Here is a 17,910-nt window from a genome sequence, read left to right on the forward strand (position 1 = left end):
CCTCCTTCATTGCCAAAATCATATAACGTGTGGCCCTACTGGAAAATACGGTTGATTCGTCACCGTCGCCACTGGAATCAGTGCCTGTGTCTGGGTCCGTGTCGACCGACTGAGGTAACGGGCGTTTTACAGCCCCTGACGGTGTTTGAGGCGCCTGGACAGGTGCTGATTGATTGTCCGGCCATCTCATGTCGTCAAACGACTGCTTTAGCGTGTTGACACTATCCCGTAATTCCATAAATAAAGCCATCCATTCTGGTGTCGACTCCCTAGGGGGTGACATCCCCATATTTGGCAATTGCTCCGCCTCCACACCAATATCGTCCTCATACATGTCGACACACACGTACCGACACACAGCAGACACACAGGGAATGCTCTTAAAGAAGACAGGACCCCACTAGCCCTTTGGGGAGACAGAGGGAGAGTTTGCCAGCACACACCAAAAGCGCTATATATGACAGGGATAGCCTTATAATAAGTGCTCCCTATATAGCTGCTTTAATATATATAATTTTGCCACAATTTTGCCCCCCCTCTCTTGTTTTACCCTGTTTCTGTAGTGCAGTGCAGGGGAGAGCCTGGGAGCCTTCCTGACCAGCGGAGCTGTGTGAGGAAAATGGCGCTGTGTGCTGAGGAGATAGGCCCCGCCCCTTTTTCGGTGGGCTCGTCTCCCGCTCTTTAACGGATTCTGGCAGGGGTTAAATATCTCCATATAGCCCCCGGAGGCTATATGTGAGGTATTTTATGCCAAAAAATAGGTTTACATTGCTTCCCAGGGCGCCCCCCCCCAGCGCCCTGCACCCTCAGTGACTGCCGTGTGAAGTGTGCTGAGAGCAATGGCGCACAGCTGCAGTGCCTTGCGCTACCTTAAGAAGATTGAGGAGTCTTCTGCCGCCGATTCTGGACCTTCTTCTCTTTTCAGCATCTGCAAGGGGGCCGGCGGCGAGGCTCCGGTGACCATCCAGGCTGTACCTGTGATCGTCCCTCTGGAGCTAATGTCCAGTAGCCAAAGAAGCCAATCCATCCTGCACGCAGGTGAGTTCACTTCTTCTCCCCTAAGTCCCTCGTTGCAGTGATCCTGTTGCCAGCAGGACTCACTGTAAAATAAAAAACCTAAGCTAAACTTTTCTAAGCAGCTCTTTAGGAGAGCCACCTAGATTGCACCCTTCTCGGACGGGCACAAAAACCTAACTGAGGCTTGGAGGAGGGTCATAGGGGGAGGAGCCAGTACACACCACCTGATCATAAAGCTTTACTTTTTGTGCCCTGTCTCCTGCGGAGCCGCTATTCCCCATGGTCCTTTCAGGAACCCCAGCATCCACTAGGACGATAGAGAAAAGAAATTATAAGATAATCGATTATCAGGCATTTTTTGTTTTGCTAGTTACACTTTATAGAGAATAACATAAACTGGTAAAGAATGTGTACAATAATAGTTCACCTTCATTTAACTTTAACTTGTTGGCTTGTTCATACCCTCCTGCAACATTTACTAAATGCATTTCTTTTTATATTGTTCTATCGCTGCAACTGAACAATAAAACTTGCTGGGGCATTTGGGTGATACTCAGTTTCCCAGCAATACAGTCTGGCAGCAAACAGGGGACTCTTGCGGCCTTCTGCACAGATGGCAAGGTCATGCGTAGTGGAACTTTAACCCTGGATTTGGACTACCACTTCCTCTTTCGTGGAAAATATTGTAATAGTTAAAATGTTTTTGCAACAATCCAAAAATAGAAAAAAAGAATATTTTATTATCAATATTATCATTTTAGGAACAAAGGGATCTATGTATTAAGCCTTGCGGTGCGATACAATACAGGGGGTCATTCTGAGTTGGTTGCTCACTAGCTATTTTTTGCAGCGCTGCGATCAGATAGTCGCCGCGTATGGGGGAGTGTATTTTCGCTTTGCAAGTGTGCGAACGCTTGTGCAGCCAAGCTGTACAAAAAAAGTTTTGTGCAGTTTCTGAGTAGGTCTGAACTTACTCAGGCGCTGCAATCACTTCAGCCTGTCCGGTCCGGAATTGACGTCAGACACCCGCCCTGCAAACGCTTGGACACGCCTGCGTTTTTCCAAACACTCCCAGAAAACGGTCAGTTGACACCCATAAATGCCTTCTTCCTGTTAATCTTCTTGCGATCGGCTGTGCAAATGGATTCTTCGTTAAATCCATCGCCCAGCACCGATCTGCTTTGTACCCATACGACACACCTGCGCATTGGGGTGAATACGCATGCACAGTTTTGCCGAGTTTTGACCTTATCGCAGTGCTGCAAAAAATAGCTAGTGTGCGATCAGGTTGGAATGACCCCCACAGTCTGAGATCGCCAGAGGGGCGGCATACCGGTCGATCTCAGACATTTTTTTAAAGGGGAAAACATTTACAAGGCAAAACCATGCCTTGTAAGTATTTGCCCCTTTAAGAAAACGTCCATCGATCTCGGACTCCCTTATATCCCACCTTTGGAGAGAGATAACGTGGATAGAGATAATATACCAACCAACCAGCTCCTAACTGACATTTTCCAAACACAACCTGTAACAAGGCACTAAGGAGCTGGTTGGTTGGTACTTCATCTCCGTTGACTTTATCTGTCTCCAAGGCTTAGTAAATAGACCCCAAACGCTCTATGTAAATTGTAAAACATTTTTTCCTGTATGGGTCACCCGCTATTGCCACATTTAGATGAAGATAGTAATAAGACGATCAATGGTGTTACCTGGCGATAATTATTGCCAGTCAAGGGAGCTTGTTAAATAGAAAGCTATATATCTGTTGAAAACACCCATTTTCGCCACCCCACTCATCTACCTACAGATCGGTCCACGGTTATCTTGACTAGTTTTCTGCGCCTAGGTACACCATGATTTATTAGCATAAACCATTCATCTATTGTTCTCAGGTGCAATACAATACAGAGAACAATACAGCAGGGGATTAAGTCATTACAGTAGGGGATTAAGTTCGACTGGCCAGTCTCAGTTAATCCTATTAAAGGTCAAGATAAATGTGGACCCATCTGTATAATAAGTAAACGCCTATGTCTGATTACATAAATATGTGGCTAGAAAACACAAAATTAATTTCAAGAGAGCATGGGTTTAACACATTAAAGTCACCCCTGGGTGGACAATACCTCTGAGATGCCATGCACTACCAGTTGTACCTGGTATTATTTATTATTATTTATTTATTAACAGTTTCTTATATAGTGCAGCAAATTCCGTTGCGCTTTACAATTTGAAATAACAATAACAAACTGGGTGATAACAGTCATAGAGGTAGGAAGGCCCTGCTCGTAAGCTTACAATCTATAGGGAAATAGGCATATGTACACAAGGAAAGGTGCTATCTATTGCATAGAATGAGAAGACATGTGAGGATATGTGTGGACTGTAAATAGTGGATGTAATTTGATAGGAAGGTTTATGAAAGTTATGTGGGTGGTTCAGGAATTTGATACGCTTGCCTAAAGAGGTGAGTTTTGAGGGAACGCTTGAAGGTTTGGAGACTAGAGGAGAGTCTTATTGTGCGTGGTAGGGCATTCCACAGGGTGGGTGCAGCCCGATGAAAGTCCTGCAGTCGTGAGTGGGAGCGAGTAATGAGTGTGGATGAGAGACGCAGATCTTGTGAAGAGCGAAGAGGTCGGGTTGGGAGATATTTTGTGATAAGCGAAGTGATGTACGTTGGTGTAGTTTGGTTAATGGCCTTGTGTGTGAGTAAAAGTATTTTATATTGAATGCGGTAGAGTACAGGTAACCAATGGAGGGACTGACAGAGTGGATCTGCAGACGATGAACGTCTAGCAAGGAAGATAAGCCTCGCCGCTGCATTCAGAATGGATTGTAGTGGTGAGAGTCTTGTTTTGGGAAGACCAGTTAGGAGACTATTGCAATAATCAATGCGGGAGATAATGAGAGCGTGGATTAGAGTTTTAGCAGTGTCTTGTGTAAGGTATGGTCGTATTTTGGATATGTTTTTTAGATGCATGTAACATGATCTTGAGACAGATTGAATGTGGGGAACAAAGGACAGATCAGAGTCAAGGATGACACCTAGGCAGCGAGCTTGTGGGGTAGGGTAGATAGTCGAGTTTTCAACAGTGATAGAGATATCAGGTTGGTACCTACTATTGGCTGGTGGAAATATAATTAACTCTGTCTTTGAAATATTAAGTTTGAGGTGGCGAGATGTCATCCAGGATGAGATGGCAGAAAGGCATTCAGTGACACGGTCCAGTACAGATAGGGACAAGTCAGGGGAGGATAGGTAGATTTGAGTATCATCTGCGTACAGATGATACTGAAAACCAAAAGAGCTGATTAGTTTACCAAGAGATGAGGTATAGATAGAGAAAAGCAGAGGACCCAAGACTGAGCCTTGCGGTACTCCAACTGAAAGAGGTAGCGAAGAGGAGGTAGATTCAGAGAAGCGAACACTGAAGGAGCGATTAGATAGGTACGATAGGAACCAAGAAAGGGCTGTGTCTTTAAGACCTAGGGATTGTAGTGTCTGTATGAGAAGAGAGTGGTCTACAGTGTCAAATGCAGCAGATAGATCTAGAAGAATAAGTAGTGAGTAGTGGTATGGCACAGTTCATTAATTATTAATTTAAAGGATGAAAAAAAAGAGCAATTGTTTGAAGATAAAATGAAGGAAGCAACTGAGAATGAATAAGACATAACACATTCTGTATTAATAATAAAAGTTCTACTAAAAGTATTAATTGTGCATGGTCTTTCATCTGCTGGAATTGAGGTAGAAGTTTTTTCTGGATTCAAGTCAAAGAATGTTTTTGAAAAAAAAAACTCCCTCTGGCTTATTACACCTAAAGCCAGACATCAATGTGATGCTTAGCTGCACGGCTGCAATGATGCATAATAGTTTTATTTACTTAAGTGATTTGAAACTTCCTGTGGAAATAGCTCCCAGGTTTCCTGATGGAAGATGCTGTTTATCTTTGCCAAGCACCACCAGGAATCTCAAAATAAAATGCAGTCTAGTGACATTGGGAAGCCGAGGAGATAAGGGCGCGCTGTTCCTGTTTCACTCTAGGTAATTGCAAACACACCCCCAGCTCTGCTGTGTGCCAGCACATACACAAGAATAAAGAGCTTGCAGGTTACTTCAGTTTGATGTACTTGGATGGCTGTTCTATCTGAAAGACTTTAGAAGTGAACAATTCAGGCGTGTTTTAAATGCCTATCCTATTGTGAATCTTGACTTGTACTACAGTCTGACAGTAACTCTAAGTAGACGACTTCAGGGCCACCTACAAAGGCACGTCCTGGAACACACGCTGGGGTAGAGCGAGGCAGTCAAAACATCAATATCCAGCGGAAAGCAGCAATTTTGAGTCAAAAGAAAGACCTTCCACTACTGGTATTAAGTAGAAAAACAGCAATGTCTGAGACGTGAGACTGGTTTTTCTATATCCCATTAAGAGATGTAGGAGTAACTCTTCCATTGCCAAAATGCATTGCTGCACATTGGGCATTCGTAAATTTCAAGTTTTCCGGAAGATTTGTATATCATAGCCGGTAAAGTATTACATGAATAGGGGACAGCTAAAGTTTTAGAATTTTGAAGAAAGTTTTGTATATAAAAATCAAATTCTAAAAATATAAAAAATACCAGCAGATTAAACACATGTTCATGATGAACCAGTGTCATGCCCTTAGCGTTTTGTGAGCCTATGCCCTGCAATTTGTAAATGAAAAGGGGAAGGCAATCTTACCAGTTACATAGAAGCGTATTTCCCTTCTCTCGCTTCCTATTGAATTGGAGGCAACACAGGTATAAATGCCGGATGTTGAGGAATCATCTACAACAAGTATCCCCACAGTCTGAAACAGAAAATGTGTATTAGTCCACAAAAATGTACCCCCAAAGTGAAACATTATAGTCTAGCATTTTTAGAGTGTTTTTGACTGGAGTTAGACCATATTGTAATTGTTTTTATATTTCGAGCTTTGAAGTGGGTGGGGATGGAACAGCCATTTCCAGTCATCAGCATGCTTACAGCAGCACAGAGTATTTCATGAGATGAATGCATAATTAACTTTCTTTTTCTTATGTTCAAGCATACTATAATAATAATAATAATAATAATAATAATAGTTATAGAATAAAATATAATTTCTAAGTATGCATCATTTTCATTTTTAGATATTTATATAGCGCACACATATTACGCAGTGCTTTACAGTCTTTCACATCAATCACTGATACGATATTCCGTATCATATGGATACACATGCACATTAGGATTCATTTGTTTGTCAGGAGCCAACCATAGTAACCAATCAATGTATTTTAGGAACAACCAGAGGAAACCCATGCAAATACAAGGAGAACATACAAACTCTACACTGACAGTGCTTTGGTCAGGAAATGAATTCATGAGGTAGTAATGCTAACTACTACACCAACCATGCTGCAATAACAATGATAATTAATTACTGAAATCATGGCTTAAATTCCAACCATGATCGCTCCGTGTGTGGATTTGCTCCTACAGTCCTAAAGTATACTGGCAGATTAATTGGTTTGGGATGAAATTTACCTGAGTATGTAGCGTATGTTAAATGGCTTGTGACCCAAATATCTTGAATAGTACAGATTGCAATGTAAATCATCCACCATTTCCAGGAAAGACCTGTATAATATGGTGGAGCTATGGGTCTAATTCAGATCTGATTGTAGCAGCAAATTTGTTAGCAGATGGGCAATTTAGATTTCAGTTTTAAGTTTTAACACACCCCACCCAAAACTAACTCTCTCTGCACATTTTATATCTGCCCCCTCAGTGCACATTGGTGGTCATTCCGAGTTGTTCGCTCGTTATTTTTTTTCGCAACGGAGCGATTAGTCGCTAATGCGCATGCGCAATGTCCGCAGTGCGACTGCGCCAAGTAAATTTGCTATGCAGTTAGGTATTTTACTCACGGCATTACAAGGTTTTTTCTTCTTTCTGGTGATCGGAATGTGATTGACAGGAAGTGGGTGTTTCTGGGCGGAAACTGCCCGTTTTATGGGAGTGTGTGAAAAAACACTACCGTTTCTGGGAAAAACACGGGAGTGTCTGAAGAAACGGGGGAGTGTCTGGGAGAACGCTGGGTGTGTTTGTGACGTCAAACCAGGAACGAAACTGACTGAACTGATCGCAGATGCCGAGTACATGTGGAGCTACTCAGAAACTGCTAAGAAGTGTCTATTCGCAATTCTGCTAATCTTTCGTTCGCAATTTTGATAAGCTAAGATACACTCCCAGTAGGCGGCGGCTTAGCGTGTGCAAAGCTGCTAAAAGCAGCTTGCGAGCGAACAACTCGGAATGAGGGCCATTGTTTTACTGCTAACAAACTTGCTGTTACAATCAAGTCTGAATTAGGCCCTATGTGCAGTAACAGACACACTGTATAGCATACATATTCTTAGCTTAAGAGCCCATTACATAGGCCCTACTTTAGAGGTGGTAAGACATATAAAGCTATACCATAATTAATCATCAAGCTCTGACAGATTGTTCCTTCAAAAATAAATTCAACTTTATTTCAATTAATTGGCATTTATTAATTCCAGCCTAATAAAATAAAATGTTGCTACAAAATATGAAAATATATTGTTAGCTTGTGAGCAGGGCCTTCTTACCTCTGCTGGTCAGATTCAATTAGCAGCACTTATTATGGTGCAAGGAAAAGTGCTGGTGCTTGTACTTTTTTAACCGAAGCTATTCAATTACAAGCCATATTTCCAGGATTAGTGCTCAGATGAATTAACAGGCTGCAATTGAATAGACCCGGTCATTAGATAAACCCACCACTAATTAGTGTAGCTAATTTAATTTGGCCCTACTGTATGTCCTTCTATTACACCGTCTTGTTTTATTACTGTTTGTACCCAATTATAAAGCAAAATATGCTGGGGCTATATAAGTAATGGTTATTAATAATAATAATAAGGCTGCCCTTTGCCTATATGTGACTCAATATATTACTACTATGGGGTATTTAGTGTATACTTCCAAATATTTTAACATGAATATCATTCATAGCTTCACATTTTGACCCTTCAGACCCGTAGTCCCTGCAGATGTGGAACAGAAGGGAAACACATATGTTCATTCTATGAATTGCAGACAATACACTTCTCGTCACGTATGCACCAGACACAAAAATAGCTTGTGTTAAAAATGAGGAGATTAATACAGATTTGAGACGTGACCATAAAAATGTTTTGGGTCTGGGAAGTGAGTCATTAAATAAAAGTGGAAGTTGATATATTATGAGTGAGCATCAATATTTATGTCATTAACTGTTTCAGTGGTACCACTCAGTGCATCACTGTGCACGGAGAAAGTGTCAGCGGATATCTTGCTGGAACGCTATATTCGCCATTCCCGTATGGGTTCCATTAGTAAGTTATAACAGAACACACTTCCTGCACTTCAACTTGCACCAGTGCAAAATCGCTTTTTGAAGGTTCCACAGTAAACAACAAAAAGGTCAAAATTTCAAAGTGCAAACTAATAAATAAATAAAACATCTGTTATCAACATCCAGAAGGAAAGCACTTTAAAATAGAGGATGTTACACTTGACTGATAATGTACGTGAAGGTTTGAAGTGTCCCTGTCACAAGTATCCACTGCAGGTTAAACTGGAGGCCTCTTTAGCGAATAGGCACGTTGTGGTATGAAAGGATAAAACTTCAATATTGACAAAGAAGGGGATCTACTTTTCTGAGGTCAGGTTATGCCCTTACACTGAACTGTTTTTTTGTTGCAATTTAATCCTATCCAATTTTGTTGGTTGTTGAATGTAAAACCATCATTTTTTGGTACCACTCTTGGTGCTATATCTGTCCAAATTATTGCAAACTTCTATAAGCGACAAGATATGCATTGGTCTAGTCTAGTGCTACGTGCTAGAGGAACACCCATAGGGCCTGGTTCTAAGGTGGGATTAAAGTAAGAAAGAGCAAGTCACTGTGCACCTGGCAACCTGCTGCAATGCATGGGGTGCAAAGTTCTGCCCCGACAGCTTATAGTAACACCCCTGTATACACACTACACACTAACTATGCAATGCCGGCAGCTTATAGTAACACCCCTGTGTACACACTACACACTAACTATGCAATGCCGGCAGCTTATAGTAACACCCCTGTATACACACTACACAATAACTATGCAATGCCGGCAGCTTATAGTAACACCCCTGTATACACACTACACACTAACTATGCAATGCCGGCAGCTTATAGTAACACCCCTGTATACACACTACACACTAACTATGCAATGCCGGCAGCTTATAGTAACACCCCTGTATACACACTACACACTAACTATGCAATGCATGGGGTGCAATGTTCTGCCCCGACAGCTTATAGTAACACCCCTGTATACACATTACACACTAACTATGCAATGCTGGAATCTGTAACAAAATGTAAATATAGCTTGAATTTGCTGTGGTTATTGCTGATGATAATTCTACAGTGTGTAGGGTGATGCAGATAAAAATCTAGGTAAAACACCCATTTCCTCCACAGTTTGATAAATCAGATCATGTGCTCTCCCTTAAAATCACTTTTTGACGACGGGCCACTGGACAGTGTCAGGCTGGGTATGAAGGGCCCAGTGGGGGGGGGGAGGGTTTGGAGGAGTGGTGGGGGCTCATGCTTAGAGGCTTGGCTAATCATTACAGAGTGCATGGTCTGGGCTCCTTGATAAATATATATAGTAAATGTTGCTAGTGCATGCATGATACAGTACCAGAGTAATAACAGTAATGCACTGTAGAAATACACCATAGTCCTGTGCAGTATAAGGTAACATACTGTATGTATGATGTACAATTCAAGTACACAGTCTGGAACCTGATCCCGAGAAGTGGGGGTGGTACCCCTACTGTATGTATGTATATATAAATATAAATATATATACAGGTTGAGTCTCCCTTATCCAAAATGCTTGGGACCAGAGGTATTTTGGATATGGGATTTTTCCGTATTTTGGAATAATTGCATACCATAATGAGATGTCATGATGATGGGACCGAAATCTAAGCACAGAATGCATTTATGTTTCATATACACCTTATACACACAGCCTGAAGGTAATTTTAGCCAATATTTTTAATAACTTTGTGCATTAAACAAAGTGTGTGTACATTCACACAATTCATTTATGTTTCATATACACCTTATACACACAGCCTGAAGGTCATTTAATACAATATTTTTAATAACTTTGTGTATTAAACAAAGTTTGTGTACATTGAGCCATCAAAAAACAAAGGTTTCACAATCTCACTCTCGCTCAAAAAAGTCTGTATTTCGGAATATTCCGTATTTCGGAATATTTGGATATGGGATACTCAACCTGTATATATATATACTTCCCAAATGGGACTGGCACTCTCCTGTCAGGCGTTTCAAACCTCGGTGCCTTCTGTGGTGATGATGCAAGCTTCCGGAAAGAAACCCGTTACACACCTTGACAAAGGGGCATGTGAGCCCCGAAACGTCGGCTTCATGTAAACGATTTTGAATACACTCTTTACCATTTACAAAATCCTCGAGTGCCGCTGTTTCTTTCCGGAAGCTTATATATATATATTAGTATGACAGCTCGGATATTCGAAACATTATAAACAAGAAAAATGAATGAACATATATATTTATATATATATATATATATATATATATATATATATATACTGTATGTATGTATGCATATATATATATATATATATATATACACAAAGGATCTTTCTGTGCAAATATTGCGTGAGCTTAGTTTTTAGCTTTCTATTTCTCTCTCCGATTGGACAGAACTTGCACTGTTCCACCTCTGTATTCAGAGTCTTGCTGTGCCGCTCATGGACATTTGGACACATCTCTCACCATGACAATAACAACTGGCTCCTACAGTACATAGTGTTGGTCTGAGTAGTATGTCTGTGATTATTGTTGACATACATAGACTATTTATATTGTTTATATATAATATTTAAGCTTTGTTACCTTGTTCCTTCCCTCGATCATACGCGTGCGTTCTGTGATACTGTAAATCTTATTGCTATGGCTGCTACTGTTTTTCCCCACGATTACAGGAAAAGAATGGGCTGGGTGGAAATCACACCTGTGTAAGACAAAAGGGGGAAAATATGACATATTAGCAAAATGCTATGAGGACTGCATGCAGTAAATGCGCGTTACATACGTACATAATGGGGCACAGTAGTATGACATGTTAACACTTTGACATGTAGGAGATCCCATCCCCACTGTGCCTTGTGTACTACTAGATCCACTAGCTGCCCTTGCAGTGGGGTTTCTTGCTTTAGCCCCCTGTGGTTGTGTCCATGCAATCCAAGCCTGTAATACCAGTTCTATGGGGGTCTAATTTATGACTTCGGTGGTCTTGGTGCTCAGATAGATAGTGTTATAACTCCATGTAAGTGAGTTGTCAAATTTCATGTATACACACACTTATACACATAACAAAATTGGTGACTATCCAACAATTAATAACTGTCTTACTGTAATGGCAAGTTAGTCAAATATTTGTTCTGTTTAAAGAGAACTCAATGGCCCCTTGCTTGCACAAAGTCATCAGTAGAAAGTAATGGAATTAGTGGAAGTGGAAGCTGTATGCAAATTCCCCCAATGATTCCGATGGGAGTCAGGTGGAAACACAATGAAGTTACCAGGAAGGGCTGGTCTTGTTTCACGTATGAATGGAACTTACTGTCCTTGTCCAATTCTGCCACATCAAATCATTAGTCAGCAGCAACTAACTAAACACAGTCTAGTTTACATAAGTCTCAAAAATTGCAGACCTCACGAGTTTCCCGTAACGGGTTGGGTATGAAATCCTGGAAGTCTGGACCCCGACAGCAGAATCCAGATACCCAGACTTCCGATGGATCCCAGTAAGTATTTTCACCCTAGCCCTAATCCTTGCCCACCCATCTCGCAGCCTAACCCTGTCCATCCCCTCCTGCAGCCTAACCCTAACCTACACTCCCCCTGCCCACGCAGCCTAATTTTAATCTCCCCAGCTAACCCTGCCCCTAGTGCCTAACTCTATCCCCCCATTACTTACCACCAGGATCTGTCGGGATTCTGCCCGTCTGGATCCCGCTGTTGGTCTTCTGACTGTCTTGATATTGACCACATCCCCCAGCAACATGTACAACTTTCACGTCAAGGTCCGACACTAACTCTTACAGCAGCCCTAGGAAACCTGTGGTTCAGATAGCAGGGTATGCTGGGCTTTGAGGTGTGAGACACAGGTATTCTCAAACTGAACATCCTAATTGTAATTAGACTCAGATTATGTATGTGTACATAATATATATATATATATATATATATACATACATACACACACACACACACACACACACACAAAGAAAAAACCCTTATCATGCGCTCGTTGATCCTAAAGCAGCACCACGCAGTAGAACCCCTGTTAGTGGGAACCAAAGAATGAATGTAAAACAGAAAACCAGAGGGCGCTAGGACTTTACATATAATGGTCCACACAAATGTCCATAAAATCTTTTAGATTGAATTCAGTCATTCATGTGTATATGTAGTTCAGAAAACAACAGCGACCTTTAGATGCACCTCTGAATCAGGTTCATAGAGTAGTAGTGTCAGCGATGGACATTTTTAGTATCTATTTTGCTTTTCTCTACATGATTTACATTCCAGTCTAGTGAAATGTAGGAATACTTTCATGAGAGTGATAAAATAATTTCCATAATTAATTTCCCCCCACGAATGTGGGACACAGGGACAACCAAGCCAATTCCTTCCGTGACATAACTCTATTTTGGTTTTAGTACTTTCAAGTGGGAAGGGGTCTTTATATTATTTATCCTTGACTTCATAACAGCCTGGCCTTGACCATTCCTGTGCGTTTTTCTTTCTGTTTGCTATGAATGAGGAGACCTAGACTTTAGAAGAAGTCATCATGTCTATTTTAATACCATAGGCCAAAGAGGAGGTGAGGAGAAGGAAGACGAACATAAATCTGGCAGCGCACAGTAGCAGGAAGCTGAAAACCCCTGCAATTATTTTTTCAAAGTTCTTAGAGCAATTCCCTATTTCCACCAGGAATTCACATGTTAACTCTTTAATGCCGGGACCCTTCCAACTCTTTAACTTTGCGTTTCTACCTGAACATTCCCAACAGCTTACTATCAGTGGTTTGTGCGGCTAGACTGTGCTTAGCAAGCATTAAGTTGATACACCTGAGCAGGGCTAAAGGCACTTTCTCCTGGTTTCTTCCTCACTGCAGGGGTTAATGAGAGAGCAGGAGATGGGGGGATACAGCGCGACCCTTAAGAATACATAGAGCTTTTAAGGAAGTAAATTGTGCCATGTTTGAAGATGTAAAGATAACAGCAGTGCTGGGAACGGTCTTGTATAGGGGAGGAAGCCAAACAAGAAGAGGAAAGCAGCGTACGCTCCTGATTTCGCACAGGAAGCCGAGAACACCTCCTGCCAAAGTGAGATAAGACGGCTCCCATGGCCTATTCTGGACTGGGCCACTGTTATCAACCTTTTTAGCTATAACACTGTCTTCGAGCGACTTCGCTCTGTTCACTCCCTACGTTCTCAGCCATTTTTTTTTTCTTAAAGATCCTCAGCTGCCATTTCTAGACAGCAAGCCAAGCACAATAGATGGGTATAATTATAACTGCTGAATGGAAAACTTTTTCCGGGGCAAGCGTGTTTTACATGACATTTGTATACAGTACTCCAGTGTTATGAATGAGACTCCTGACCCAGCTATGGTGAATCATAAACACGTACACAGTAATGAGCACGCTCAGTGCATTTCCTTCAATGGCACTGCGCTGTTACTAGACCTTTTCATTTATACTTGGGGAATAATTTGATATTAAAAAGCAGTAAATACGTTATTTAAAATACATTTGTAATAATAGAACTTTAAAGAGATTAGATTGGGGCAGCTGCTCCAAACAGAAGCTATTGTGGGATGAATAAAATGTAAATTTTAAAATATATATATATTTTTCATTAATAAAGGCTATATTATGTGTTTTTGTTCTTGCTACAACTCCATGCAACCTTCACATAAATTATTTTGTAAAATATAAAATAAAGAATGTGTGTTGCACAAGCAAAAAATAAATAATCATTTTAATTACATTCCTCTTATTCGAAGGCATAAAGGCCAAGGACATCATATTAATATATCTGTTCTGGGTCTCTGAAAACAGCAGAGACATTCTAAAAAAAAAAATGAAGAAGAAAACAATGACAAAAGAAAATATATGAAAGTTTAAAATATTAGAAGACTTTGAACATGCCACTCGCTTATTTATGGCGGTAGATGCTCTGTATAAAATAGCTTTTAACAACATTTACAAATAGAGTATACAGTATATGCAAACTTGTCTTTGTAGCTCTTAACATTTCCACATGAATGTATCTAATACAGCTCAGAAGAGGTTTAACTGCAGAAATTATTTTTAATGTGCCATGTGAACACGTCATTTATATAAAATAATTCAGGAGCTAAAAAAAAATCAGTTAAGTGAAGAAAACAAATAATCTGAACTTTCTATCATGCAATGAGTCTAATATTTATGTGCTTAAAATACAGTAAGTTTAGTGAAGATCATTGGTTTAGAGGACGAGTTACTAGCATGATTTCATTAGATTATATTTTTATTTAATTATTACTTAGCTAAAAATTGCAGACAAAATCAGGCTTTCCATAATTAGAATTTAGTAATTATTAGCGAGATAATACCTGACAATGTTTATGGTAGAAATGCTTAATTAGCTCCCGTGGAAAGTTTTCCCTATAGATGTGCTACAGAGAAGTTTCAGCACCTTAGACAGCCACCTGCCTTCACTGACGTGCTATAGCCCATTTCCTAACACACCACATCGCAGCTACAATAGTCTCACCGACTCGCCCAATGGCCCTCATTCCGAGTTGATCGCTAGCTGCCGTTGTTCGCTGCGTAGTGATCTTTAAAAAAATTGCAAAACTACGCATGCGTATGAGCCGCAATGCGCATGCGCGGCGTACGGGTACAAAGCATCGTTGTTTTGCACTGCTTCTAGCGATGATTCCATTCGCACAGCCGGCCGCAAGGAGATTGACAGGAAGTGGGAGTTTATGGGTGTCAACTGACCGTTTTTTTGGGAGTGTTTGGAAAAACGCAGGCGTGGCCAGGCGTTTGCAGGGCAGGTATCTGACATCAATTCCGGGACCTTCGTCGCAGCAATCATTGCACAGAATAAGTAACTACAGGGCTGGTCTTGTTTTGCACAAAATGTTTTTGGACCACTCGACTGCACAGGCGTTCACACTCTTGCAAAGCGAAATATCATTCCCCTGTGGGCGGCAACTATGCGTTTGCACAGCTGCTAAACGTAGCTAGCGAGCGATCAACTCGGAATGATGGCCAATAGCTTGTTCACTTGTTGAACAGTTGAAATTGTGGAAATAATACAACTATTCTGTAGACAGCGAAGACACACTTTAACAAATAGATTGGCTCATTGCATGGTCATTTATTTTACATTTTTACATTTACTCAAAGCTTTTTGCAGAGACTGAGATTACAATGTAAAAGTAAATTTGCTGACACTGTTTCTTGTTCTTTAAATCCAAAAAATATTTTAAAAAAAGTAATAACTACAGTATGTGACCAGAGTTTTAGGGGTTTATTTACTAAAATAAATTCATTGTATAGCCACCAAAAACACCAGTAAATTAACAGTATCCTGTGAATGTATCTAGGGGAGCACCGCAGCAGTTTTCTTCTGCAGAAGTAGTCTTGATAGGTTTCTGTGGAGGCTGCTGATTTGCTGAATTTATCACGTAACAGAGTGTAATGAATACTAGAGCTTGGCACCGCTACCTAATGTCATTTCCAGATGGCATTAGTCGTGGTAGCCTATGGGCTACAGATCGTAAGTATTACTGCATGTGCAGTAGCGCTGTAGGAGAAGTGAAGGGATTGCATTAGCAATCATTTCACTTCTACAACATCACAGGGATGGGCTTCTTTTGGAGCCCCCGTTCCTGCGGTTGTTTTTCAATACATCTGCTGCAATTAGCGGCAATAAGTAATTATAAATATTAAGTGTAGGATCTGATAACTGATAAATATGCCTTTCTCTCTATAACACATTATTATAATTTCTTATCACTACTATTCATGTAGATAAGAAATTAAGGTTCACCCATATTGATTAAAACACACCCGTAGGGACAGGCACTCTGAAAGGAGTCCACTCCTGCAGTGTGTAAGAAGTACAGGGATTGCTTCACTACTTCTTCCGGTGCCGAGTACACTACTGTGCAGGTGCAGTGTGCTGACTACATACTGTATGCCTAAATGGAGAGTACATTTTGCGATCTGTAGCTTATAGGCTACAATGGCTAACGCCATATTCAGATGGCGTTAGCTACCGGGCCAAGCTCCAGATTACATTGCATTCCCGAGCTTGGTAAATTCGGCTAAAAACCTATGGTGGATGCTCTTGCAAGCACAAATAGGAGACTGCAGCAGATATCTCTACATACATTTGGAGGATACTTATTGATAAATAAGCCCATCAATACAGATGATGATATATGCAGGAAAGAAGTTACATTTTAGAGACCAATAACTCTCTGCCCTTCAGAGCTGGATTTTCCTCTATGACACATTACGACTCAGAATGAGAAGTAATGAGCAAGTCTTCAGTTGGATATTTGCAGCATGGAGTCTCATAACTATGTTTTCATCATTATGGCTAACCTTATTGTACTAGTTTAATGTACACTACACTCATGTTCTGTCTAGTCTGAATATCTTAGTTCTACCTCATGAAACCACCCTGAGCTCACATCACCGGAGTCCTACTTCCGCATCATCACATCACGCTATAATCACATTACTATTAGTAAGGGCAAATCCCATTCCACCTTGAGGCGGGTGTGGTTCAACAGATCCACAGTAAAATGATACACAGTCAATAGGCCGATGCCAAATGTTCGTCAGGGTCAAAAGGTCGACATGGAAAAGGTAGACAGTAGAAAGGGTCAACAGGTCAAAATATCAACATGAAAATGGTCAACACAAGTCCATGTGGATGGTAAACTATGAAAAAGTTGGGAAAAATAAAAAAAGTGGTTGACCATATGTTTGTTGACCATTGTCATATCGACCTTTTAAACCTGTTGACCTTTTGAACCTGTTGACCTTAAGCACTGTCAACATTTTACTTGTTGACTTTCTGACCCTGTCAACCTTTTGCATATCGACTATTTGGGGGTCGACCTATTGACTGTCTATCTTTTTGACTGTCTATCTATCTACAACCAGATATTTCTAGATGCATGCAAGATCTGGAAATAGTTCAGAAGACAACTGTTCTGCTCCATGTACAGTTAGATTATCATACTATGGGGAGATGTATCAAAAATTCTACAGAGGGCAAGCGGTTGCCCATAGAAACAAATAATCTTCTATCTATAATTTTATAGAAAGTACATGATAAATGATAGCTAGAATCTGATTGGTTATTATGGGAAACCGCTCCACCTGTCCTTTTTAGAAGGTTTTAGGTGGAGCATGGTACATAAAGTGGCCGCCCCAGCCTATGCTAATGTACAGTGTGAACGAAAGCCTTGGTACTTTATATATATTCTGCATCAGTTTCTTGATGAGTCTATATTCAATCATGATTTGTTCTTAAAATTACTCGAGTTAACACTAAAAAATAATTATTTTCTATATGACAGCAGGTATTATGTACAATTACGCGGTTGCGCAATGGGGTCGGCAGTGGCCCCTGCGTACGCAAACGTATATATGTTTGATATAGAGGACATGATGTTTCTGAATAGCC

General features: G+C 40.7%; 1 protein-coding gene across 1 annotated transcript in view; it reads right to left on the reverse strand.

The window, feature by feature from the left end:
* The window catches only part of FLT1 (fms related receptor tyrosine kinase 1), a 117,932-nt gene that overhangs the window by 12,573 nt on the left and 87,449 nt on the right, over window positions 1-17,910 (reverse strand). Inside the window, exons 11-12 of the mRNA XM_063951728.1 lie at window positions 11,038-11,155; window positions 5,745-5,853 (exon numbers count right to left, since the gene is read on the reverse strand). Of these exons, the coding sequence (XP_063807798.1) occupies window positions 5,745-5,853; window positions 11,038-11,155 (227 nt within the window). The remainder of the gene's footprint in view (window positions 1-5,744; window positions 5,854-11,037; window positions 11,156-17,910) is intronic.

This window comes from Pseudophryne corroboree, chromosome 2 (assembly GCF_028390025.1).
Source record: "Pseudophryne corroboree isolate aPseCor3 chromosome 2, aPseCor3.hap2, whole genome shotgun sequence".
Classification (NCBI taxonomy): domain Eukaryota; kingdom Metazoa; phylum Chordata; class Amphibia; order Anura; family Myobatrachidae; genus Pseudophryne; species Pseudophryne corroboree.